Source organism: Rhinocladiella mackenziei (assembly GCF_000835555.1).
Source record: "Rhinocladiella mackenziei CBS 650.93 unplaced genomic scaffold supercont1.6, whole genome shotgun sequence".
NCBI lineage: Eukaryota > Fungi > Ascomycota > Eurotiomycetes > Chaetothyriales > Herpotrichiellaceae > Rhinocladiella > Rhinocladiella mackenziei.
Genome location: NW_013550599.1, coordinates 2,932,982 through 2,956,815, shown reverse-complemented (window position 1 = coordinate 2,956,815; position 23,834 = coordinate 2,932,982). Strand labels below are relative to the sequence as shown.

General features: G+C 50.0%; 10 protein-coding genes across 10 annotated transcripts; 4 read left to right on the top strand and 6 right to left on the bottom strand.

Moving 5' to 3' along the window:
* Nucleotides 1–1,202: 1,202 nt before the first annotated feature.
* Z518_08845 (uncharacterized protein) lies at nt 1,203–2,579 on the bottom strand (the record flags this gene model as incomplete). Its single annotated transcript, XM_013414584.1, has 1 exon — nt 1,203–2,579. The coding sequence occupies one exon, from the start codon at nt 2,577–2,579 to the stop codon at nt 1,203–1,205; it is 1,377 nt and encodes a 458-aa protein (XP_013270038.1).
* Nucleotides 2,580–2,974: 395 nt separating this feature from the next.
* Nucleotides 2,975–3,601, top strand: Z518_08844 (uncharacterized protein; the record flags this gene model as incomplete). The annotated part of the gene is made up of 2 exons (XM_013414583.1): nt 2,975–3,177; nt 3,235–3,601. 2 exons carry the CDS (start codon nt 2,975–2,977, stop codon nt 3,599–3,601), a joined length of 570 nt encoding a protein of 189 aa, XP_013270037.1.
* A 686-nt stretch (nt 3,602–4,287) lies between these two features.
* Nucleotides 4,288–4,911, bottom strand: Z518_08843 (cytidine deaminase; the record flags this gene model as incomplete). Its single annotated transcript, XM_013414582.1, has 2 exons — nt 4,288–4,661; nt 4,821–4,911. The coding sequence occupies 2 exons, from the start codon at nt 4,909–4,911 to the stop codon at nt 4,288–4,290; spliced, it is 465 nt and encodes a 154-aa protein (XP_013270036.1).
* Nucleotides 4,912–5,345: 434 nt separating this feature from the next.
* On the top strand, nt 5,346–6,200 carry Z518_08842 (uncharacterized protein; the record flags this gene model as incomplete). The annotated part of the gene is made up of 1 exon (XM_013414581.1): nt 5,346–6,200. One exon carries the CDS (start codon nt 5,346–5,348, stop codon nt 6,198–6,200), a length of 855 nt encoding a protein of 284 aa, XP_013270035.1.
* Nucleotides 6,201–7,694: 1,494 nt separating this feature from the next.
* Z518_08841 (uncharacterized protein) lies at nt 7,695–8,155 on the top strand (the record flags this gene model as incomplete). The annotated part of the gene is made up of 3 exons (XM_013414580.1): nt 7,695–7,798; nt 7,858–7,949; nt 8,022–8,155. The coding sequence occupies 3 exons, from the start codon at nt 7,695–7,697 to the stop codon at nt 8,153–8,155; spliced, it is 330 nt and encodes a 109-aa protein (XP_013270034.1).
* Nucleotides 8,156–8,609: 454 nt separating this feature from the next.
* Nucleotides 8,610–9,947, bottom strand: Z518_08840 (uncharacterized protein; the record flags this gene model as incomplete). The annotated part of the gene is made up of 5 exons (XM_013414579.1): nt 8,610–9,274; nt 9,324–9,377; nt 9,428–9,550; nt 9,615–9,692; nt 9,746–9,947. The coding sequence occupies 5 exons, from the start codon at nt 9,945–9,947 to the stop codon at nt 8,610–8,612; spliced, it is 1,122 nt and encodes a 373-aa protein (XP_013270033.1).
* Nucleotides 9,948–13,259: 3,312 nt separating this feature from the next.
* Nucleotides 13,260–15,065, bottom strand: Z518_08839 (glucose-6-phosphate 1-dehydrogenase; the record flags this gene model as incomplete). Its single annotated transcript, XM_013414578.1, has 5 exons — nt 13,260–13,369; nt 13,438–14,324; nt 14,382–14,779; nt 14,834–14,927; nt 15,022–15,065. The coding sequence occupies 5 exons, from the start codon at nt 15,063–15,065 to the stop codon at nt 13,260–13,262; spliced, it is 1,533 nt and encodes a 510-aa protein (XP_013270032.1).
* A 2,696-nt stretch (nt 15,066–17,761) lies between these two features.
* Nucleotides 17,762–19,657, bottom strand: Z518_08838 (uncharacterized protein; the record flags this gene model as incomplete). The annotated part of the gene is made up of 4 exons (XM_013414577.1): nt 17,762–18,674; nt 18,730–19,420; nt 19,480–19,505; nt 19,560–19,657. 4 exons carry the CDS (start codon nt 19,655–19,657, stop codon nt 17,762–17,764), a joined length of 1,728 nt encoding a protein of 575 aa, XP_013270031.1.
* Nucleotides 19,658–20,192: 535 nt separating this feature from the next.
* Nucleotides 20,193–21,579, bottom strand: Z518_08837 (inorganic pyrophosphatase; the record flags this gene model as incomplete). Its single annotated transcript, XM_013414576.1, has 5 exons — nt 20,193–20,579; nt 20,638–20,820; nt 20,869–20,968; nt 21,024–21,043; nt 21,103–21,579. 5 exons carry the CDS (start codon nt 21,577–21,579, stop codon nt 20,193–20,195), a joined length of 1,167 nt encoding a protein of 388 aa, XP_013270030.1.
* Nucleotides 21,580–22,000: 421 nt separating this feature from the next.
* Nucleotides 22,001–23,332, top strand: Z518_08836 (uncharacterized protein; the record flags this gene model as incomplete). Its single annotated transcript, XM_013414575.1, has 1 exon — nt 22,001–23,332. The coding sequence occupies one exon, from the start codon at nt 22,001–22,003 to the stop codon at nt 23,330–23,332; it is 1,332 nt and encodes a 443-aa protein (XP_013270029.1).
* Nucleotides 23,333–23,834: the final 502 nt, after the last annotated feature.

The window sequence follows — 23,834 nt, the reverse complement described above, 5'->3', positions numbered from 1 at the left end:
TGGTTGTACACCTGAATGTCTTGCCAAGGCATGATACTCAGATGCATGCGATATCAGCAACTTTATTCTCGATAAACGAGGCCCCTTGCACTTTGATATTTCAGGTATTGTTTTGATCTACCTCTCCGTTTAGCTGCACATCAAGCAGACAATCATTTGAGTTTCTGAATGTCACCTGCGCCAAAGTATCGACTAGACTCAGTGCTTCAACGACAATCTTCAGTTCTAGGGAGTTTGCACAGCAAGAGTCTTATGCGAGGCACCGCACTTATTGTGCACTTCCTCGTCAATGATTCAAGTTTGGATGGTAGTGCCAACGAGGAGGTACCACTGTGCCTGAGGCCAAACTGGAGTGTGGCTCTGGTGCTCACAGAATCATTTGCCAGGTCTCAGCTGGCGTTATCCGTTCGGCAGTGGAATGACAGACGCGCTTTATATAGTGCGTGGTTTCAACGCCCAGTTCTCAGTTTGGAGCTGAAAGCAATCGAAAGAGGCGAGCTAAGGTCTCAAATGAGGCCACTCGATACGAGTTTTGGAAAAGTCGATCTTCAGTCTCAATGAGACTTCAGAACTGCGTGGGTAACCGTGGACGAATTCTAATGACTCGTCCTCCCTCAGCTCTGATCCTGTTGCCTTTCTCAGTTCTAATTACAGCACAGGCTACAATGAATAGCATCTTTCGGGAAACTGAAGAGTTATCTACATGATGATCAATGATTTGCGAGAACTTACGGATGACAATGGAATCGGAAATAGAGTCTGCCATGCCGCCAGGGCCGTGGAATGAGAAATGGATTGAAAACGAGAGAACATTTTGGAGATTTTGGTTTCAAATGAATAAAAGTTTCATCTCCATAGACGAAGGAATAGGCCTGTGCTCCAGGCCGGCAATATCATTAGCCATGACTATCCAGCATGTGGCATAGACGCAAGAAAGCACCATCCAGCGAAAATTTCTCTTCTCTTCGCTTTTCTTCTCTTTTGTTTTCATTCCCGCATTCACCCCCCATCGTCTGGCCATCATCGGGTTGGCGATTCCAATGTCTATCTGGTAAGGATACAGCGCCCAATGTATCTGTATGAGTGTCTCATAATTCTTGCCCTATTCTCAAACATTCCCCAGAAACCACCATACTCCACGCTTCTAGTTAATTATTTCATTCAAACAGGGCAATCAACGGCAGCATGGCCTCTTTGGCACCCTAAACCGATACCAATACCTCCGGGGGGGGCTTCTGTCTTGCGGACTCCGGTGGAGACGTCAAGTCAATATCCATGCTGAGACCCCATCGAGCTGCGAAACCTTCACATACTTCCTGGCACGTCTTGGCTGCTTGTCGGGTTTTGCATCGTCGGTCCCAGTCGCCAGCTTGAATAAGAAGAATGCTGTTCTCCACAAGCTCCTCTTCTAGGCCCATGTCCTCAACCATATCGCGGACGGACTTGAGTTTTCGTGTCGCGGCGTTGGCGGCCAAACGGGATTCTTGGAGCAAATCTGTCAGAGAGCGGAGCGTCTGACTGAGATCGTCGGTTTGCGATGCGAGAATCTGGAGCGAGAGCAACGGATTCTGGGGTCGTAGAAATGGGAGAGTGGAGCTCAGCGTGTTGACTTCGTCGAGGAGTAAGTCGATCATCTCTTCGGGAAGATTCAGTGTTCCGCCGTACATGAGCGAGTGGCTTTGGCTGAACAGATCACGGGTTTTATGTGTGCGGTGGGAGGCCATCGAGGTATATGCTGTTATCAATCGAGTCACGCCGTACTCAATATTTCCCTGCGGTCCGAGATCTTTCAATTCTTGTATTGTCCTGCGGATGGTTCCGCCACCCTCGCTCACTGCATCTTCAGGGTTGACACACATGCGGGTCAAATTCTCGATGTCGCGGATTCGTTTCCTCAGAATTGGTGGTAGATCATCTTGGTCCTCCATGTCGGAATCAACGCCGTAATCTGATCCATCATATGCAGATTCGTGCCTTTGGTGCCCAGGTCTTTTGTTTGTTCGTGATGTCGAGTTCTTGGTCTTCTGAGGAACATGCAAGGTCGAAGACTGCCCATCATATTGCGGGCCATCTGGACTCTGCATCACCATGCCAAAACCGAAATCATGCATGTCATTCAATTCGTAGGGGCTCTGGAGATCACGGACGGATGAATCCGGACCTACATCGCCTTCTCTTAGACCCTCGAGGAAATTCGGCTGTCCCTCCTCTTCTTCGCCTTCTCCTTCCCAGGCCTGTTCGAGTTCGTCGGCCAAGTTCCCGGCGCCACTGTCGCCTAACTGCTCTACGCTCCTGTTGCTATGTATGCTTGTCCTACTCAAGCGACGTTGCTGCGAAAAGGAGGGTGGCCTGGAGGACTTGGATGACATGGGCCGCGGCGTCACCGGAGACCGTGGTTGGTACGAGGTCTGCGAGGTCCGGGATGACCGTCTCGAGTAAGCGGTTCCATTTGTTGTCCCACTGGTATAGGAACTGGTCGAGGTCGGTTCTTGAGCCGGAATGTCGACGTTGGACAAACGGAGCGACCTGCGCTTCCGCGAAGGCGTCGATGGGGATGTTGGTGGAGATGTGACGGTCATCGTCTAATGTAGGGGGGGTGGCTGAGATGCAGGGAACCGTTCTAAAGATCGTTCTTGGTGAGGAAAAGAGACGAGTCTATCGTGCAGATTGAACCATGCCTTTCGAACTACGAATTCGTAGAAGACGCGACTACTTGTCAAGAGAAGGACAAGTATGGTTTCTGAGTGAGGACCTTCGATCGCAAAGTGAGGTTCAGTGTGACCGTGGAAGTGGTGGGTGATTTGCCCCCATGTTGGCCCACTGGCTGCTGAGTATTTCGGCCCCCCCAGTGACAGGCGGAACGGCGCGTTTCGTCGCAGCTCAACCTGTGCCTTGCGAAATAAAAGTTTCAAAGGGCTTGGGCTTTGGTTTCGTATTTCTCTGATATTGCCTGGAGCTGAGATAATAAACTGCAATGCCCACCATCCGAAGAGTCCAGCCCTCTGATCTTTTGCATCTCAATCTCTGCAACCTCGATCCATACACGGAAAATTATGATTTGAATTTTTATCTCACGTATTTAATGAGATGGCCTTCGTTATTTCAATGTATCGAAGAACATGGCCAGATCGTCGGCTACATCATCGGCAAAGTTGAGACATCACCTGCGCATTTACAGTAAGCGACTGATTCGATGTGAGGGAACACATAAATCTGAGAAATACTGTCTTGTAGAGGAACACCACATTACTTACCGTGGCACGGCCACATAACAGCTTTGTCCATCGCTCCACAATATCGACGGCTCGGGTATGGAAAACTTCTCAGTGAGTCTCTCGAGAAGGCATGTAATCAACAGAATGCCTGGTTCGTGGATCTCTTCGTCCGAGCAAGCAACAAGAATGCCATCAAAATGTATGAGAGTATGGGGTACTCTACGTATCGGACGGTGGTCAAGTACTATTCAGATGATCCAACCGGTGTTTCCACTGAAGGAGAAGACGCATTGGATATGAGGAAACCTCTTGACAGAGACAAGGATCGAAAACATGTCCGCGAGAATGGAGCAAGCTTCAAAGTCGATCCCGATGATGTCTTTTGATATTCCATGAGCAACGAATAAATATTTCTAGACCCCTCCTACGGACCAATGCTGCATGCCTTGAACGTTGACAATACCACCTGATTCCGCCACATTCGCTCACCATTTCTGCTGACTTTGAAAACTCAACTTCGAACAAGAAAGCCAAAAAGAAACTTTGCCACTGAGCAGATTCGAACCGGTGTCTGAATTGAGGGGAAAAAAACAAGACAAAAATTAAAACCTTTTCAAGGAAATTTTGCCCATTGATAATGCACCGGAGAAGACCATCCATTGCTTCTACAGGAGCTGTTCTTTGTCATTCTCCTTAGACTGTGATCAATACCGGTATACGTTCTCGCTTCGATACTAATCAGTATCAGTCCGTCCTTGGTCTGGTACCAGCGTCTGTATATACATTCTTATTCGATAGCGGTGCATGATTCAGTTGGGATTGCAAGCTTCCTTTTGTTGTTGGCAAAAATCCTCGACTTGAAAAATTTACAGATGAATTTTCACATGGCACTGGAAATGGAGGATTGAGTAATTAGCTAAACCGAGATCTAGCAGCGTCCTCACTGTCACTGTCCAGAGCTACGACAATGGAGGAGAGTGTTTTTGCTTGGTATAGCCTATTCGGCATGCGAGAGAATGTGTCATCAGGCTCGTACAGTCCGTCAATCAATCAAAGCCAGAGTGTGTTCCTCTTAGCGATTCCTCTCTATATCATTCGGCCCAAAGCTCATGGGCAATAGCTCCCCGATCGTCATCTTGACCGCTTCCCCATCCAGCCCGTCCTTGCCATACATGAAAATCGGTAGATCCTTCGTGGTCGCAAACTCGTTGATGAATTGCCTGCACATCCCGCAAGGGCTGGCGGGCGGCGTGATATCGGTGCTCACTGCGATAGCGCGAATGGTGGGCATCGCCGGTCTCTTCATCGACGCCACAATCGGTGCGATTGCACATCGTTCAGCGCATATGCCCACCGGAGTGCTGGCGACTTCGACATTGGATCCTGTATGATATGTGCCTGTGGAGAGGAGGACACATGCTCCGACGCGGAAGTTGGAATATGGACCTTGGCGTCGGTGTTAGTTGCATGGAGTCACAGGCTGGGGAAGGTTGATATCTTGTGCCCCACAGAAATGTAGCGACGGAAGAGTTCCCCAGGAACAGGTCCATGGGGCAGCACACATTAGGGATTCCTGCCTTCAGACCAAACGGCAGTTTCACTTACAGTAGGCGCTTGCTTTGGCCTCGATGGCCAAATTGGCAAGTTTGGTCAATTCTTCTTCCGATAAAGGCATTAGAGCTTCTTTGCTTGCCATGTTGGTTTTAATACCTGCTCAATTACTGATGAACTTGTCTTGAGAGTTGATTCAATCAGCTTGGAATTCAATTTCGTTGGAAGGGAAGGCGAAGGGAGATGTAGAAACTCAGCCTTGCAAGTTGAAATGCCAGCCTTGCCAAGACATTGATACACGGCAATACGGTGATGATGATGATGATTTCATACACCCTGTGCGGGCTAAGCCCATAGGGGACCAGCTACTTACTACGCGCTACCTCCATTGTCCACCGGTTCGGCAATACGACCTCTTGCATATGCACCCAATGGAGGTATTGGACTGTAAGACCCTATCTCCAGCCACAACGTCGGAGCACTTCTTCGTCCAATATTCTTGGGAGGCCACACGACAGAGATAGATACGGTAGATCGCCATTTACAAGACATGGCCTCTCTGCCCGACACATGGCCTTCATGGCGCAACAAAGTCAACCGAGCAATTGCACGCAGGGCTACTCTAACTGCACCATCGCAACCCACCAGACACGCACGGCCGAGTCAGATGCCGCCATCCTCCTACCGCACATCAAAAAGACAGATCACATTCTCGATGTCGGCTGCGGGCCAGGCATCATCACCACGGGCTTGGCCAAGTACGCTAGCGAAGGCACCACGGTCGGCATCGATATCTCGACAGACGTCCTGGAGAAGGCAAAGACATTGGCAGCTGCCGCCAACGTCCCCACTCAGGGGCCAGGCTCCGTCGTCTTCAAGGAAGCCAATGTCCTGGAGAGGCTCCCCTATCCCGACGATACGTTCGACGTCGTCCACGCCTCTCAAGTCTTTGGGCATCTGCCAATGCCAGACCTGCCACTCCGGGCCCTGGCTGAGATACGACGGGTCATGAAGCCGGGCGGCATCCTGGCCACGCGCGACGCAGCAGAGCAGCACTTCTACCCGCGGAGCCTAGACCTCGACCGGCTGTGGGTGCGAAATCATGTTCGGGGGTTGTATAAGGGAGCGCCTGGCGCAGAGTCCCCGGCGACGAGTATGCCGGCGCTGTTCCGTAGGGCTGGCTTTGACGCCGACGGCGGCAAGGTCCACATCGGCGCCGGAGCCAGGGTGTTCTCGGGGGCGGAAACCCGGAAGTGGTTGGCCTGGCGTGTCACCGGCCAGCTAAAGCAGGGAGATCCCTTCCGCCAGAGCTGGCTGGATGCCGGCATCACCGAGGACGAGATCCAGGAAACGCTGCTCGCCGTGGAGAAGTTCGCCGAGACGGAGGATGCATGGTACATGGCGCTGCAGTGCGAGATGCTCGCGTGGAAGTGAGTGACCGGACGGGTTGCTAGAGGGGGGACAGTAAAAGGGAGAGGGTGGAGGATCAAGACCGGGTCAACCCCAACCACTCGTTTCTGATCCAACTCGAGGACAATAGCAACCGCTCTCGTACGAGAGTACCATTATGATACCCAGATAGAGAAAGCCGGACAGCTCCATCGTGCCTCGATAGCAGGCACTATATCTCTATCACGATATAAGGAGATCCTGAGGGGCCCTCCATCCAGGCGCTATAGTTTAGGCTATGTAGCCAAAGATACCCATTCTTTAAAGAAACCAACGGCTCTCTTTGCCGTCTTACGAAGGGGACAATTTCCGGGCCCTATCCCAAGCGTAATAGGAATGGCATCATGTAGTCACATGCGTGATTTTGTGTGATAGTAGACTAGGAATGGTATGATAAATAGGTCGACCTAGCTACGACCACGATCCGCATCAAGAAATAAGCCAATGGATCGCAGAGGCACGGCTACGCGTGTGCTGGACACAATGCAGAGCATGCAAATGGGGACTGCACCAGGAGGGCGATGGCATCGGTGCTGTCTCTTAACAAACGTCTAGCCATTCTTGCCATTCCTTTTCGATGTCTAAGCCAGCCTCCATAGCCTGTCGCTTGTCTGACCCTATACATCTTGCCCTATGCATTCTTGTGTATACAGCAGTGACCCTACACCAGGTCATCGACGAGGCCGCACCTTGCCATTCCCGTACCTCACAGGCGGCACGATTCTGGCGTCTTCCTGCGTCTTTGGATGTATGGGTACCATTCCGCAAATACCCACCACCAAAGCACGCTGAATACTCGGAAGCTGGCACGGACACCGGCTGCTACGGCCGCGGCGCTGGTGCTGCACCATACCAAGCATATGAGTCTGCACAACATTGTGCTTTCCAATCACCCCTGTCGTATACGTGTTTTGGTGGTTGTCTTCGTCTTCCTAACATCTCTCGAACACCGATCATACATTTTCGGCTTCTAATGGTAAGGCGCACATGATTGCCACCTTGAACCCTCAGCAATTTCGAGGTGGAGCGGGTGTCAACATGATCAGTCAAGAGAGGTCAGAATCGTGACTCGCTGTCAGAAAGGGTAGAGGTCCATCGACGTCAACAAAGGGGAGCTCGATTCAAGGTGTCGTAGTATTATGAATGCGATGAGATGCCGTCGAAGGCCAAAACTTACGAACTTGTTGAGGTCGAAAAACTGTAGGCGGCTGTACTCGGTTTCTGGTAGGGCCAGGTCTCGACCAATCCTCTTCAAGGCGGGCGGCAACCGCCGAAATCATCCCCACACGTGAGTGTGGCTTTGGAGACGGTGGATTTCTGCCAAGTCTCCATGTCACGGGGGCAGATTCGGGCTTTTTCAAAGTTCAGCTTCGATTTCTGAACGTATCTACAGTACCAGCTGTTACGGCTCCTGCTTCACTTGGCAAAGAAAATATTAATCGCTCAAGCAACTAAGATTCGCAGAAATCGGAAATCAGCATGGCAGCACGACGAAATATCCAACCTGAAAAGACCATTTCCGATGCACAAGGTGGTCCGCCAATGCAGAATCAAGTATCAGACACTATGCCCGCAGTCCCAGCGTAGGTGTGAATTCCTTCCGAGGGACATGCAATCCGTCTAGAGGTCTGACTCAATCCAGTCATGTCATCTATAAGCTTCTCGGGTTTACGGTGGCCATGGTATGCGCGCCAATAGGCTCCTATTTTCTGACCGTCAATGTCGTCTTCGGAGGTAAGGCTTTTTTCTGTCCATTCACTTCTTAAACGTCTTTTGGCTCTCTGTGATGAGCTGAGACGCAATTAGGCAACGCCACATATGCGGGCGCCTTTGCCGCCATCATGGCGAATGTCGTTCTGGTGGCTTATATTGTTGTGGCCATGCGAGAAGATCAAACCGACAAGATTGAAGCAGAAGAAAAGCGCAAAAAGGCTCAATAACAGATGGTGATGAAAGAGTACCAGTTCCAATTCGATAGTCAGAGCCATGCATGCATGCTTGGGAGGAATCCATGGGGGCTTAGCCCCGATGTTCTTTCAGGCTATAAAGGGCGTTCGAAGGAGGGCACGTTACGGTATAAAGAACTGCATCATTTTGGCCATCGATTCTGTCTCGAGACTAGTCAAGCGCCGAGTCTTCCAAATTCGACCTCCATCCCAAGCATCGCCATTCATAGCCACATTAAACGGGTCCCACCCGGCCTGACATTCGACACCGCATTACATCAAACATTAATCATGAGAAAGCGCCCGCTCGGGGGAGTAATTTAGGTATGCAGATCCAAGGTAAAACCATGCACCCAGAATCATGGCAACGGCCAAGAAAAGTACCAAAGACGCCGAAAATGAGCTATTTTAATTCAGTTCCATTTCCAGCCGACTCACGCCGAAAAGTTCAATCCGCTCGCCGACTGAACCTCCGCTTGATCCAACTCGGTTTCTTTGGAGATGTGGGATTGGTGGGTGCAGAAGAATTGAACGGAGTGTCAGATGGTGGGCTGTCAAGTTTGATTGGCTGACGTGGATTGTTCGGAGCATATTCTTTTGCTGGGATCGGTGGAGGAGGAGCAGCGTTCTCTTGACCATAATTGCCATCGTCCGAGAGGTATGGCGAAAATGGTTTGGTGGGAGAAACCTGGTTGAACCTGATTTCATTGACATATGGATTGTCCATGCTGAATTCGTCGGGCTTGCGAAATTGGTGTAGTTGATCAAAGGAGCTATTTTGCGAGCTGGGATTGGTGGATTTTCCATATTCTTCGGAGCCCGAGGTCATGGTCTCATAGGAATGTTGATACGAATGGGCGGACATGGGACTGTCACCAGACGGGTAGCCGTTCTGATAGCCGTTCTGGTACCCGTTCTGGTATCCATTTTGATACCCATTCTGAAAGCCATAGGACGGATTTGAATGTTGACGCGTGTTCCGACCATACATTTGGGCCGATCCTGGGGCTTCTTCGACAGAGCTTTGAGGTCCGAATCCATATCCGTAGGAGGAATTGCGGTAATAGCCGCTGCCAGGAGAAGGCCGGGATCGTTGAGGAGAATATCCATTGCCTGTACAAAAGTGAGAGAGGAACAGCCATACACTCGAAAACCCTCTTACTGGAATAGTAGCTTGTTCGACGGCTCATGTCCCCATTCCAACCCGCTTGGGAGTCTGCCAGCGTCAATATCCATTGATTTCCTAGATCAACCTCTCAAACCTACTCGGTCTGTTGTTGTAGGACGAGCGGCGAAAACTCGTGCCCTCCGCAGCAGCGTTAAACGCACGGATGGTATCAAGAGGTCGCTCCATGCGATGACGGGTAGGATTGGAGCGATCCGGATCGGCTGCGGACAGAGGTTAGTGCATGTTCGTAGGCAAACCGTGAGGGTAGAGGGAGTAAGGGCTTACTGATCACATTGCCATCTTGGTCCTTGTGCAACATCTTTCGCAGGTCGTCGACCGTAGATTCTTCCTGTGCTTGTTCCGCTGGGAAGGTGATCAGAAATTTTGTTAACAGAACTTGAAAGGTCGTAGCTAACCGGGTGTGGCCTCGTTGAGAGCTTTCGAAGGATCCGCCTTTGTATTCAGCCTTTTCTTGTCCTTCGCGGCTTCGGTCAACTCATACTTATTGGTGGATGAGCTGCTCCGGCGAGATCGTTGGGAGGAAAAGCTCATGGTAGTTTGAGCCCGCGGGCGGGTATCGTGGGGCGGAGGGGAGATTGGAGGAGACATGGTCGTCATGGTGTTGACGATAACGAGAGAAATAGTGGAGATTTGATGATGTAGCACTCAGAATAAGTACCGAGATCGACGGGGAGATCGGTTGAAGAGAGTATGTCAACAACGACGGTCGACGGAGTGAGAGCTTGGTGATTTTGATTGGGAAAACGAGAGAGAAAGGGACAGAAGACACTCGGACCCGAGCAGGACGTTGAGTAGGGTGATAATAATGTCGTGCTGTGGCTCTCTAAAGAATCTCTGAGAGCATGGACAGGGACAGTGGGACCGAGAGTGGTCGGCTCGGGTGGCGGGAAAGTGACAGGGGATATTTTGGTTTCAGGATGGAAGCCCAGGAACCGCAGACAGGGCGCGGGTGGGAGGTATGGAGGCGATACAAGCCAGGGCGGTTGTGTATTGAGCAGTGATTGGCGTTATTGTCTTGTGGATGGGTGGGATACGTTGTCCTAGATACGGGGATAGCGTCTTATAACAGGCCTGATGGACAAACAGAGGGAGAACGAAGGGGGGGTTGTGGTTTGGTGAAGGTTCGGCGCGTATGTGAGAAAGAAGCAAAGAGAAAACGAAACTGGCAGACGGAGCAAAGCTGCAGACGAAAAGTAAAAGAATATTCGATGAAGTCGAGTGTAAATGCTGTCCACGGCGGGTGCTAGAGATGTGTAGTTGGATGGAAAATGTTATGCGCAAAAAGCCCACGCACGCACTGCACTGCATTGGCAGACGAAGCTTCACAGCCGGGCCCTCAAACACATAAAGCCACTGATGCGTTAGACTACGCAAGGGAAAGCCTCGCACTTTATCTGGGCTTTTATGTCACACACACTCGAACGCTCACTCCACCCTCCTCAAAAGCACCCGCCGCCTGCGCCCGCGCCCGTAGCCCTGGCCTGCTTGTAACTTTCCGCTTCCTCCCCTACCCAGACCCTGGGTCGCTAGTGGTCTCAACTGGGCCGAAGAAACCTTGTTTGGATTACACCCGTCATGAGCAAATCTCAACTACGGTTTGTCAATGGCAACCTAGCGCACCCTGCGTCCCTGGCTACTCCAAACACCACAAGTCACGACCGACCCTCTCCTCCCAAGACTCTCAGACAGATCTGCGTGGATGTGACGCCAGTCAACGACCAGAAAATGTCCCGAGACCCGATCTTCCAAGACAAGGTCGCTGACTGCTGTTCGGATATACTTCATCTGTAACCACGTCTCTTTCTTCCTTGGTTTCGCATTGACAATTCTTCTTATCCTTCTGGCCTGGACGACGCGCGGCCTTACTACGTTAAGCAAAACCCGGTGAGCTTGCTTGTTTTCGAACCCGTTGAATGACGCGAGAGAGACGGACGACCGACGGATCTGGTCCATGCAATCAATGGTTGTCGCCAGACAGCTTCCGGCCCACTCATCCATCAGATTCTTCGTCTCTCATCCTCCGTTGTCGAATGTCCAGCTTATCATGCACCCGACCCGCAGATATTCAAGCGTGATTGCATCATGATTTCTGAGACATTCTGCATCCTCCACGGCTGATCCGGTCAACCTTAACCTTTTCTTGGAAGAAGCCTCCTTGCTCCTCAACAGGTGGTCCTCGCAAAATTCTTCCTGAATCCTTCTCACCAACTTGCCGCCAAGCCGTCCAAGACTTTTTGCTCGCATAAATTGGTCTTTCTGGAATCGAAATATTCCGTAGCCGGAACTTCTATGGTGCAGGTTGGACCAATGGGTGCCGGTTTCGACAACTTCCACAACCACTCCAGTCAGCTCGATCACATTCTGGCTGTCCCGCATCCAGGAGAGAGCTGGCCTTCGATAATTGACTGAAGGAACTATTTCAAAATGGGGGGAGGAAGCGAGGGCAGGTCCCCAGGTCTCATGTCGTCTCCTAGAACCAGCCACACCTAGCCCGCCGATAGTGCACGCCGCCACGATGTTGCCACGAACCATTGATCCTAGCTCCATTTTCCTGTCCTTTATCCTGTTTATGGCGCATATCCCACAAGGGCCCTTGTTCCTGACTTATGCTCGACATGTTACCATCTTCCTTTGAATTCCACAAAACGGCGGGCAGGGAATTCTGCACGGAGCACCGTGCAGTGAGATACATAAAAAAGGTATTTGCTTAGCTGGGTCATGCCAGCCCCTACGAACTTCTACACATGGTCTGAAGACTCTGAGTGTCCGAATCAACGTCATAGTCTTGCAAAAGAAATCCTACATTCAAAGGACCCCGAGTGGAAGTAAAGTGGATTCAGAGTGAAATTTCGCATCCCACCCAATCCAAACGATGGCTCCGGTGAGGATGATTTTACCAGACAGATCATGAACACAACACACATGGCTTCCCGCGAAAGGAAAGTCTACCGAGCAATATGAATTTGCCGCACAACCTTCGTCCCCCCGACTTCCTTCGGAAGAAAATACCAAGAGAACTAGTCCGGTCAAATCTTCTCTCGAGGTCCAATGCAGGTTCTGTGAATGAATGACTCGCTCTCGAATCCGAATCGATACGAATTAATCTAGCTCAATTGCAACCGGGATGGTCACGCAACCGGGATTTCTGGCACTTAGGTGAAAAGATAACGAATCGTATTCCGGCTTCGGCGAAGATCAAGGTGAGCTCCTTTTCTAGCAAGCCTGGTCTCGAAGGTTCTCGCGAAGGTGCTCTTCTCGCGCCCATACCTCGTTCTGACTTGACGCTCTGCTATGATTGGATGTCCCCCCCTAAGGACTGACTAAATGATCGAGTCATCGATCCGGCACATCTCTTCTGCTCTCAGAGAGCGATTTAGGATATACGCCACGAGTGTCGACTTAAGCGCGGGCAATGACATTCGACGCCAATATCCTTGACCCATCAGGACTCTTTGTTCTGTTTCCATACCTCTTGAGGGACCGAATGGATGGAAATAGATGTTTGCTGTATTCATTTTCCGGATACGTCGATCACCATAGTCAAGTACCTAATTATCTAGGAACCGTTTTGGTATTTGTCTTGCTTTTTATGCACACATGTTGCAGGTCTATCTACCCGCCCGTCTTGGGGCAGGGTAAGTCATGTTATAAGTCGTCGTCAAATGGGTACGCCAATTCCACTGTACCTTCTCCCTGTGTGGTCTCCGACCACAAATTAGTCTCGCCTACTTGGCAGTTTGATCTAGCAATCTACTCTTCTTTTCGGCACCAGCACAGCTGCATACTTATATACGTGTTGACTGAACCGGTTGAAAACCCGCACCAAGTCACAGCCCACATCAATTCTGGATTCCAGGTCATGTTCTCCCCCTCTTTTCCTCCTCCAAACAATAACCAACGCGGGTCAGCCTACAACTTGTTGGGTGTGCTCTGGGTGTTCCACTGGTACCCGGCCGCGTCGCTGAACTTGTAGCCGTAAGAAGCTGTGAAGTCATCGAGAACGGCAGGACCACGAGAGCCTAAGAGAAAAGCATCGTTAGTTCCTCAGTTGCTTTTGGTCGGAGGATAATGATGATGGGAGACTTACCATAAGGATATTCCATAGGAACAATCTCCTTCTTTTCATCGAGATAATGCAGGAGAGGAGTGAAAATTCTCCAGGAAGCATCCAACTCGTCGTCACGAACAAAGTTGGAATGATCACCCTTCATGGCATCAAGAATCAAACTCTCGTAAGCCTCGGGGATCTTCAAGTCAGAGAATCGGCGTCTGTACGTCAAATCGAGTTCTGTGACGACTGTTTGCATAGACAGACCGGGCAACTTGGAGTTCATCTTGAGGTAGACTGATTCATTGGGCTGGATACGGATGACGAGCTCATTTCGGGGAATGTCCTTGAAGATCCCGGAAGTGACGTCCTTGAATTGGATTCGAATTTCGGTTTTTTGCTCGTTGAGTGCTTTGCCAGCCTTTAGGATGAAGGGCACACCATCCCATCTCTCGTTTTTGATGAAAGCCACCATGGCGGAGAATGTCGGACATCTCGAGTCCTTGGGAACTGTGTCATCTTCCTTGTATGCGGGCTTGGTGCCATCCAAAGACTTGCCATATTGACCAATGATGACGTTCTTGGGCTCAATTTGGGGAATAGCTCGGAGAACTCGGACTTTCTCATCACGAATGTCTTCTGCCGAGAAAGAGATGGGTCGTTCCATGGCGAGGAGGGTCAAGACTTGAAGCAGATGGTTTTGCATCACATCACGAATGATGCCGAACTCGTCGAAGTAACCACCTCGTCCTTCAGTACCGAAAGGCTCCTTGAATGTGATCTGCACACTGTCGATGTGGTTGCGGTTCCAGGTGGCTCCAAGGAACTCATTACCAAATCTGAGGATGAGCAAGTTCTTCACCATTTCCTTTCCGAGATAGTGATCGATACGGAAGATCTCCTCTTCCTTCCAGTCTGGCTCGAGGCTGCAGACCAGTGGTCAGTCCTTTGCCGTGGGTATACAGGTACGGATGCAAACTTACGCCTTCTGCAACTGCCGTGAGCTGGCCAAATCCTTGCCGAAGGGTTTCTCGATAATGATTCTGGCAATGCCGTTCTTAGGATAGCAGTTTCTCTTGAGGTGTTGCGAAACGGTGATGAAGACACTAGGAGGTAGAGCCATGTAGAAAACTCTATTTCCCTCCTTGCGACCCTTCTCAATCTCAATAATGTGCTTGTCAAGCACCTGGAACGGGCCATCCTGATCATATTGGCCAGAAATATAGGTGCAAATGGAGCAAAATTGGTCGAGTTGTTCCTCCACCTCTTTTGTGGGGGTCTTTATGTATGATCTAACCCGCCGAAGGTATTCATTATGGTCCATCTTGGTTCGAGCATATCCGACGATCTTGATGTCTTTAGGGAGGAATTTGTTCCGGAACTGTGATTTGGTAAGCAAAACGCCTTTTCCAATCTGTGTCGAAGGACGACCTACCAAGCCGAACAGTGCCGGAAAAGTCTTCTTTTTGGCGAGATCACCTGAAGCGCCGAGTACGACGACGACAGTATTCTCCTTCAACTCAATGGTGCTGGTAAAAAAAAAAGGGAATGTCAGTCCATCAGATTCAATTGACAAGTAGTGGGGGAGCGGTGGACGAAGCCGCGGAAAATTGCAGAACTCACCCTGCATTTTCAGGTTCGTCTGGACGAAGGACGGTGTCGGCCATGATGAATGATGTTGATAAGACCCCGAAGTGGTGAAAGCGGAGGGAAGAGGATGAGATGGCTCAACAAAAATGCTGGGACGGTGGTAGTGTTGGCTCGGGGACACAGTGATAAAGCCGGCGTGGATTTAATTATTATTGTCGGCGGGCTTTCTAAAATCGGCCGCGGGAAGGATGATGGTGGGGCAGAAGGTCGAGGCTTTTTGCCAGAGTTCAAGCACTGGCCCCCCACAAATTCTGGTTATTAGGACGAGCACACAGTCACAATGATGCCTTTTTGCTCGTGAATTGGAAGTTGATCCTGATTCTACTCCTAGCTGCGTCGTCAGATGAGTCTCTTTGACGTTTCAGGCTTCGAGCCGGTGGTGGTAGCTGCAGAGGGAGATGGAGGATCAGAATCGACGTTTTTATCAACAGCAGCAATGATATATCACTATCCGCCCCTGGTCAAGTTTTGTCATCACTAATCAGTAAGCAGTGGGATACTGATAGCCGGCATCGCCTGGCCCCTTGGTCCCAAAGCCCTGCGGAATGAATCGGCTATCCATGCTGCCCCTGCTTGTTGAATCTATGGTAGACTTGCTTCGTCACTGGTGCAGCCTTATGTAATCTTTCTGATTCTGCTATCCTCGCATCGCTTCAGATTGGTTTCATCCCTCCCTCAAGACCTTAAAAATGGCATTTGCTTCAATCCGCATTATGTAAAGTCGTTGCCGGGAAATCCACTTCTGGTTTAGGCGACCTGCTACCACAGGACTCTTCACGTTGTTGTCATAAGAATCTCTCTCCATCCTCTCTCCACTCCAGTCCCTCTCCCGCTGTGGCAGGCACATGCGCAGTAGAAGAACCGTCCAAGAAATATACCTCATGGTCTATGGCCACGAGACTAGTTTGCAGTGGATAACAGATGCGCCTCCCGCTGAGTTCTCTAACCTTGGACGAAGGGAAAACAGCATCATAGCTCAGGCTTAGGCCTAATCTCCCAGTCGTTGCCGATGTAGTATGTTACCATCCGATCGCCAGCGACAACCCGAGGCAGAAATCCATTGAAGCTGCAGAAGTCTATGCCAAGAATGTTCATCTCAGAAAAGTGTGAATCTGCCGGCGACATATAAACTGATTGAGGATAACCAAGTTAGTGGCCAAGGTATTCATCCTATGGTGATTCACACTTACATAACTCGAGATGAACGTCAATGGTGGCCCGGGATCCACAATAAAGAAAACCCAACGAGCTTTGTCTTGCATACCGACGACACATGGAAATATCATGCACAGCTTCTGGCCGCACTGTTGTCTGTGGAGTTGTTAGGCTATTGATGCCTCACCTTCGTGCCTGGCAATGGTTGTTGAATCGTGAGCGCTTGGTTCGATACGGTGCTGCAGGTCAAAGTCACGTGACTATACACAAATCTTGGCGCCTCCCCCGATTTGCCCTAGTCCACACACTCCAATTTCTGACTTTCAGAAGAGGACAATCTCGTTACAAGTACAACTCTCTCGGTCGTACCGAATTCCTTCCGTTCCTTCGCCAGCATATCGTCAAGATGGTCTCCGGCAACAGTCACAGACGTGAGCATCCCTCCTGATCATAAGACTTTGACGTCGCCAGCCCAGAGCCGAAAATGACTAACATCGTGTCCTGTCAGTCTATTGCAAGGCCAAACACTTGTCATACCAACGAGGCAAGCGAAACACGAACCCCAGCACGTCTCTCCTCAAGATCGAAGGTGTTGAGGACACAAATGCCGCGAAGTACGTTCTAATCCCCGCCCAAGCCCACATAAACCCGACTCAAAGAGGAGGATCTTATTTAGCGAATCTTGAAATTTGACGGAGGAAGAGAGAGTCGAACATAGTCGATATGGACGAGGAATGTTGAAGAAACAATTAAGTAACAAAATCTTCCATAAGCAGATTCTACCTCGGAAAGCGTGTCGCATTCGTCTACCGGGCCTCGAAAGAGCGACAAGGGAGCAAGATCCGAGTAATCTGGGGAAAAGTGACCCGACCACACGGAAACAACGGTGTCGTGCGAGCCAAATTCAAGCATAACCTTCCTCCCAAGAGCTTCGGTGCCAGTGTCAGAGTCATGCTTTATCCCAGTTCGATATGATTTGAATTTCGCATGGTGTGGGGTGGGGTTGGGAACGACGTTGAGGAATAGGATGGATAGTGGAAGCGGATTGATGGTGATGATAGAAGGACACAATTGGTGTGATGGAGAGGTGTCAATCTGGCCCGGGATGATACAACTTCAATGATCTGGCTTGGGAGACGAATGGAAAATAATGAAAATTCTATCACAGAATTGCTGGCATGGCATGATTACAGGAAAAAGACCAATTTTTAGCGCCGTGAGCGCACGCTTTCCGAATGCATGGATCAATTTTTTTTTTTTAAAAAAAAAAAAAAAATAGACAAATTTTCAAACTTGACCGCCGATGTTCTGAATAAAGCCATAGTAGGGCATGTTCATGGCCCTTCATTACCCTTTCCTCCTGTGCGCGACATGACGAAAGAGAAATTGCAAGATTCAAACATGCTAATCTAGGCACTCACTAGGGATGTTTTATATTCTGTTGCAGGGAGATGAATGAGATTGGTAATGCAAAATCAATCTGATTTCAGCCCTGTAGATATCCGGGGGGGAATAATCTGGATAATTATGCTTCATGTACAGAGGGAGGGTCGTCACATTAATCGAGCTTCTTCAGACGTCTGGCAGCTTCCGCAGCAACCACAGAACACAACGCCCCGATGAACATACAAACAGCAATAGCATTCGGTGCGTTCTTCTTCAGATTCAGCCATCGGTGATGATCAGGATCTTCATCACCCAAATGATCATTCTTATCTGGCTCGAGAATGGAGAAAACAATCCAGCTCAGCATCGTCCCGACAAATTGCGGCAGAGTAGTGTAAACATTCAAGACACCTAAGTAGATGCCAGCGAGCTCACCGGTGGAAGAATGTTCATCTTGCCCATCTCGATGGTTGAGCATAAGCACACTTTCAGAAATGAGCCTGGGTCCTCGTCTGGCTTCTTCCATTTCTACATCACCGTCTTCTTCCTCCATGCTTCCGCGAATGGTAGTGTAACCGGGTACAATGGACCCACGAACGTATGTATGTCCACTTGAGGACTGTTTGTTGATTTCAATGCCGAGTAAACCGAAAGGGGCCCAGCATGATATGGCCCATGGGACCCCACAGGATCCGACCATTGCAGTAGCGGCTACCAAGCTCCGAATCAAAGGTGCGCCAATGGTGATTTGGGCAAAGAGGAGATTCGACACCATCCACGCGGACGTCAGGTCAGGTCGCAGGTTGTAAAGCTTGACCAAGAACGACTGAGCCGGCTTTGGCAGTGAAGGATGCGGCCGAGGCGTAAATTTCTCTTCCTCAGCCTCTACTGACCGAATGATATAGGGGAGGACGACAGATGAGCAAAACGTGACCAGGGAAAAGATTACCAAGGAGAAGCTCCCCAGCCTACCAATATTTCCCAGGGCGTCATGCTCGTCTTTCGAGCCGGGCTCAGGAGGCGGATGCTCATCTCGATAGAAGATCTCCCCTACGAATGTGCTGGAGTAGAAGAGGAATGGAAACCTACGTCGAGAAGAGTCAGCTGGAATTGAACGTAGCCCATCGGAAATGTACTTACCAACCCACCCAATTCCAGAACTGCACCCAGCATATCGATTGTATCCGCGGAGGCAGATTTAATGTCCTATGCCAAAGGCCGGACAGCACTTCCGTCACGGAGGGTTCGTCGTCGTCTCCAAGCAGTCTTACCCTTTCAGTGACCGCCCAAGATGTTATGCCCACTGTAATCCACAGTGCCAGTGCAGATATTACCGTCATCTTCTTAAACTGGGTGTCTCCTCCCAACCAAGGCGGGAATATACTCACCAAATCCAGCGTGCCGATGAAATAGCCGGCGAGGTGTCCAGCTGCAGTAAGCCTGGATGCCCAAGCCGATCCTGCTTGTTGTTGGGAGATTGGGAGTGTATCAACAATCAAGCTGCGACAGCAGGCTTGCACTGCATTAATCGAGAAGTCGACAACATAGATGCACAGAATGGCGAGCAAGATCGTAACAGCTTTCTTAGTCTCTCCTTCTGGGACGAATATTCCCACAACTTCGGATGTCCAACCGAGCAAGAGCAATCCTATGCCCGTAGTGATTGCACCAATGATCATGTATGGCCTCCGTCTGCCATATCTTGATGTAGACTTATCCGCATATGCGCCAACGACAGGTTGCATGATTAAGCCCGAGAGTGGACCTGCAATCCAGACGAGAGACGTTTTCGATTTGGTGAGACCGAGTTGAAGGAGATAAGGGGTGCCGTCTGATGTAAAACGACTCAGCAAGAAAGGCTCTGTTGGTACCTCGGGCTCTGTCTCTTACATGTCATTTCAATGCCCCAGGTGAACCTGATCGTGACGTTCTTAGCGAGATCTGAAAGAGAAAGGGATGGATCAACATACTGCAGTCCAATTAGAGAGAACGTGAGCAAGCACATGCGAACGGCCTCTGTCGAGCCCTTGATTGAGGGTGTCCCGCTCCATAACGCCGTGCTCTGCATCTCATGAGTGTAAGTACATGTGATGCGATAGATCGACGTGGAGATGTTGCGCCGTACCCGCTACTGCCGCGGTATAGACGGACTTGCAGGCAACTCCGATCCCAGAGACAGAGATTTAAGTCTGTCAGGAGTCTCTGCCGGGAATCGAGGGATTACAAATGTCATTCTTGAAAAGGGGTGGTCGTTATCGCGGTACAAAAGGAAGATCTCACGTTACGCGTGTTGGCAACGCAGGGGAGTAAAATTATTGACAGAGACAATTCCCCCGCATGCAGATTGCAGATAGCATAATACTGTAACTGAACAGGGTAAAATTTGGCGAGAATAGAAACGTATTCTCAATTCTAGCTATGAATGAATTAGCTTTTCCTCCCCCCCTTTTTTCCTCTCTATCTGAAACCTGCACTGTGAACTGTGAGGTAGGTTGTGGTCAATAGGAAAGCTTTTCATCTGATCGGATTTTTCATTTCATGTAATCAGTCGAGGTTGCTCCAGTTCCTGAATGAAATCAGTCAATCGTATTGGGTGCTCCACTTTAGACGGCCGCACCAGAAATGAAGAACCATTTATCAACACTTCCATCGATTGGCGCCGGTGGGAGGTTTTGGCCAGGTGGGATCTTCGCGAGCTGTGATGGGTCGACACGATCTGGAGAGCTGAGGTTGGTGACGTTGGCCAGGCTAATGTCACCACGTTGCTGTTTTCCGGTGATCAGACGTTCCCAAGCATCGCTGCATTCGCGAATTATTTCCTCGGCATACTTCTTGTTCTTGCATTCACCGCTGAAAGCAAATTGGTTTTCAGGCTTTCCATCAGGGATTTTGTAGATACGGAACCATTCGTTGGTCGCTCGGAGAAGGCCGGGAAGGTGACGCTCCACGTCTTCAATGTCATTCAACTTGGGAGCTAGAGGGTCGTTGACCTGTTACGCATATGGTCAGAAGGCCGGAACAGTCCAATGTAAACTCAAGATCGCTTACGTCGATGACAATAATCTTCCAGTCGGTCTCCTCCTCATCCAGCAGCGCCATGACACCAAGAACCTTGACTTGCTTGATTTGACCAGTGTAGCCGACCAATTCACCGATTTCGCAAACATCCAAGGGGTCATTGTCGCCCTTGGCTTTGGTCTCGGGATGGACAACATTAGGATCTTCCCAGGTCTAGAACAATCAGTCGATTGTACATCCGTGTATCTGTTCGCCACTCACTCTTGGGAAAGCTCCGTAGTTCCACAGATAGCCTTTGTGTGGGAAGCAGTTTCGGACGAATCGAAGCTTGCCTTTCTTGACATCCTGCTTGATGGGATTCCTGGACCAATTGTGTCAGATGTGGTGTGATAAGGAGATCGGGAGTGGTGGCATACAGGAATTCTTCCTTGGAGATCTGGCCAGAACAGTCAGCAAAATGGTACATCGAATCATTTAATGCCAGGTTTCACAAACCTCCAGCTTTGCATTTGACCATCTTGGGATCTCGACGATCATGTTCAGCACCGTCTGTTGCTCATTGGCATAGAGGGGAATGTCATGAAAAGGTGAGAGAGGCATGCCATCCTTCTCAATATAGCATCTGAACTCGTTTGTGTGAAGAGCACCATTCTTCCGAGGCTGGTACTCGGAGGCCTGTTTGCTGTACGACATGGTGGCGGTAGGTGATGAAGCAGCCGTAGCCAAATGTCGAGAAATAGCCTCAGAGCGTTGGGAAGCTATGTTCGCAGACGTGGAATGGAGGAGACGAGGAGAAATGGGTTCTGGCGAAGGCGTGGTGGGAGCCAGGGCGCGGGGTGTTGACAATTGGCGGTGAAATGACAGCGGACTGTGAGTGGCAGGAGGAAGAGGCCTGTAGCTGTTGCGGATTCTGATGCAGCTGCAGGTTCGCGGGCTGAGTTTTTGCTTGAACGGGCTGGAGGATTGAAGCATGTGCCTGAGGAAAATGAAGGAAGACGACGGAAATGGTCTCTAATTAACTCTTCTACTAGTCTTGAATCTGACTGTGCTTTTGCCCACCTTGGGTATCGACCGTAACTTGTCTACGGAATATTTTGATTTGGTTGCTGGGTGAAGCATCCGCAGAGTTTTTGGACGTACCTTTGGCTCTCTTTTTACCATTTGCCCGACCGTATACCCGAGAGGTGTTATCGTTATCTCCACGTGATGCTGCTCAAGTTTCTCCGATCCATATTCGCACTGCGCAAGCCATGATTCTGTAGAACAATTCAGCCTCCCACTTTATATCCGCTTTCGTATGAATGTCGGCCATGCCGTTCGGCCACGGCCTCTGCTACGACACATTCTATCCTTCATAAAGCCGTTCGCCGTGTTTCGACCTGTGTGCCATAAAATGACGTCTCCTACCGTCCAAGATTCTCCTGCAAACCTCGATCCTCCCCATGTTGTTATACCTAGAAGAGGCGTTGACTACCGCGGCAAGGTGGTTCTTGCTCCTATGGTACGGTCGGGGGAACTGCCTTCGCGCTTGCTGGCCTTGAAATACGGTGCAGATCTCGTATGGGGACCAGAGACAGTTGATAGATCGATGATCGGGACAACTGAGCACACCAATCCTCGGACTGGTTGTATAGAATGGACTCGTCGTTCGAACAACAACTCCGACCCTGATATACCAGCAAGGGAATCAGTCATATACCGAATCGATCCTAACCGAGAGTCGACAAAGTTGATCTATCAGATCGGGACTTCTTCGCCTGATTTGGCCGTGCAAGCTGCGAGTCTTGTGGCGCCTTATGTGAGTGGGATTGATGTCAATGCCGGCTGTCCTAAACCCTTCTCTACCGTAGGAGGTATGGGTGCAGCCTTACTGCGGAATCCAGACCATCTTTGCAACATTTTGATGGCCCTTGTCACTCGTGTTGGAACGCCTCACGAAATTGGTATCAGCGTTAAGATTAGACTGCTCGAAACGCCCGAGCTGACCTCTTCGCTTGTAAATAAGCTTTGCAAGACTGGAATCACTGGCTTGACCATTCATTGCAGGACAGCCCCCATGAGACCACGCGAGCGTGCTATCCGAGATCAGCTGCGCATGATCGGTGACATATGCAGAAGCCGTGGCGTCGCTTGCCTGATGAATGGAGATATTACGTCCCGAGAAGAAGGACTTGCTCTTGCTCAGGAGTATGGCGTGGACGGAGCGATGATTGCTACCGCTGCTGAGGCTAATTCATCTGTTTTCCGCACTAGAGATCAAGGGGGTCGGGCTCCTTGGCAAGAAGTTGTCGCGGAGTATATACAACTGGCGATGAGCGTTGAAAACAAGTGGGGAAATACCAAATTTCTCTTATCACAGCTCATGCCTGGAAAGAGTCCCGTCTATCAACCCGTTACAAGGTCACGGAGCTACAGCGAAGTTCTTTCAATCTTAGACATCTCCGATTCCGGCATTGTTGAAAAAGCAAAAGAGATCGACCAGATACTTGGTCTCGATATTCCGAAGACCACGAAGGCGGATATCAAACGTCAGCACAAGCAACAAAACAAGGAGAATCAGGAGAGGAAACAAGAAAAGAAGAGGGCTCTTGAGCAGAGACGAGATCAAAACGAACATATTCGTAACGAAAGTGAAGAGCGAAGCAAAAGGCCAAAGGCAGAGATAGCCACCGAAAACGTAGGTTTTGACGGTGTTGGACAGAGAGCGATGGCAATCGCAGCTTGAGGACACAGACAGATGTGGAATTGCTCGAGATCGTCACAGAGATGATCCTTCTAGAATGAAGTCCTCACAACTCGGAGAACAGTCTCCCGGGATTCGGAGGGAAAAAAAAAAAAGAGTAGCCTGACGTTCATATCTCGAATCGAAAGGGATGCCAAATCTCCGCATTCGACCAAGTTCGAGAAGCCTGTGTCTTCCATTACCTGATGGCAAATGCAAATTGAATTCGCAAGAATCTCGTGGAGGTCAAGAATCCTCGACATTGTAGCGTCACCCTTGGAGCATCCTTGGATGTCGCATTGTGCGCTAACGCTGGAAGGAGGGATCATCGAAGATTATGCCTCGAAACTGAGCCAGGAATACCGGTAAGCCACCAAAGGTTGGAGAGCTTCACAATGGCATCATACGTTGGTCGCATTCCTTTACCACCAACCAAAGCTAAACATACATTGTCTGATTCGACAGCCACAGAACAGGAATTCCTGTGTGTGGTCTGGGATCTTAA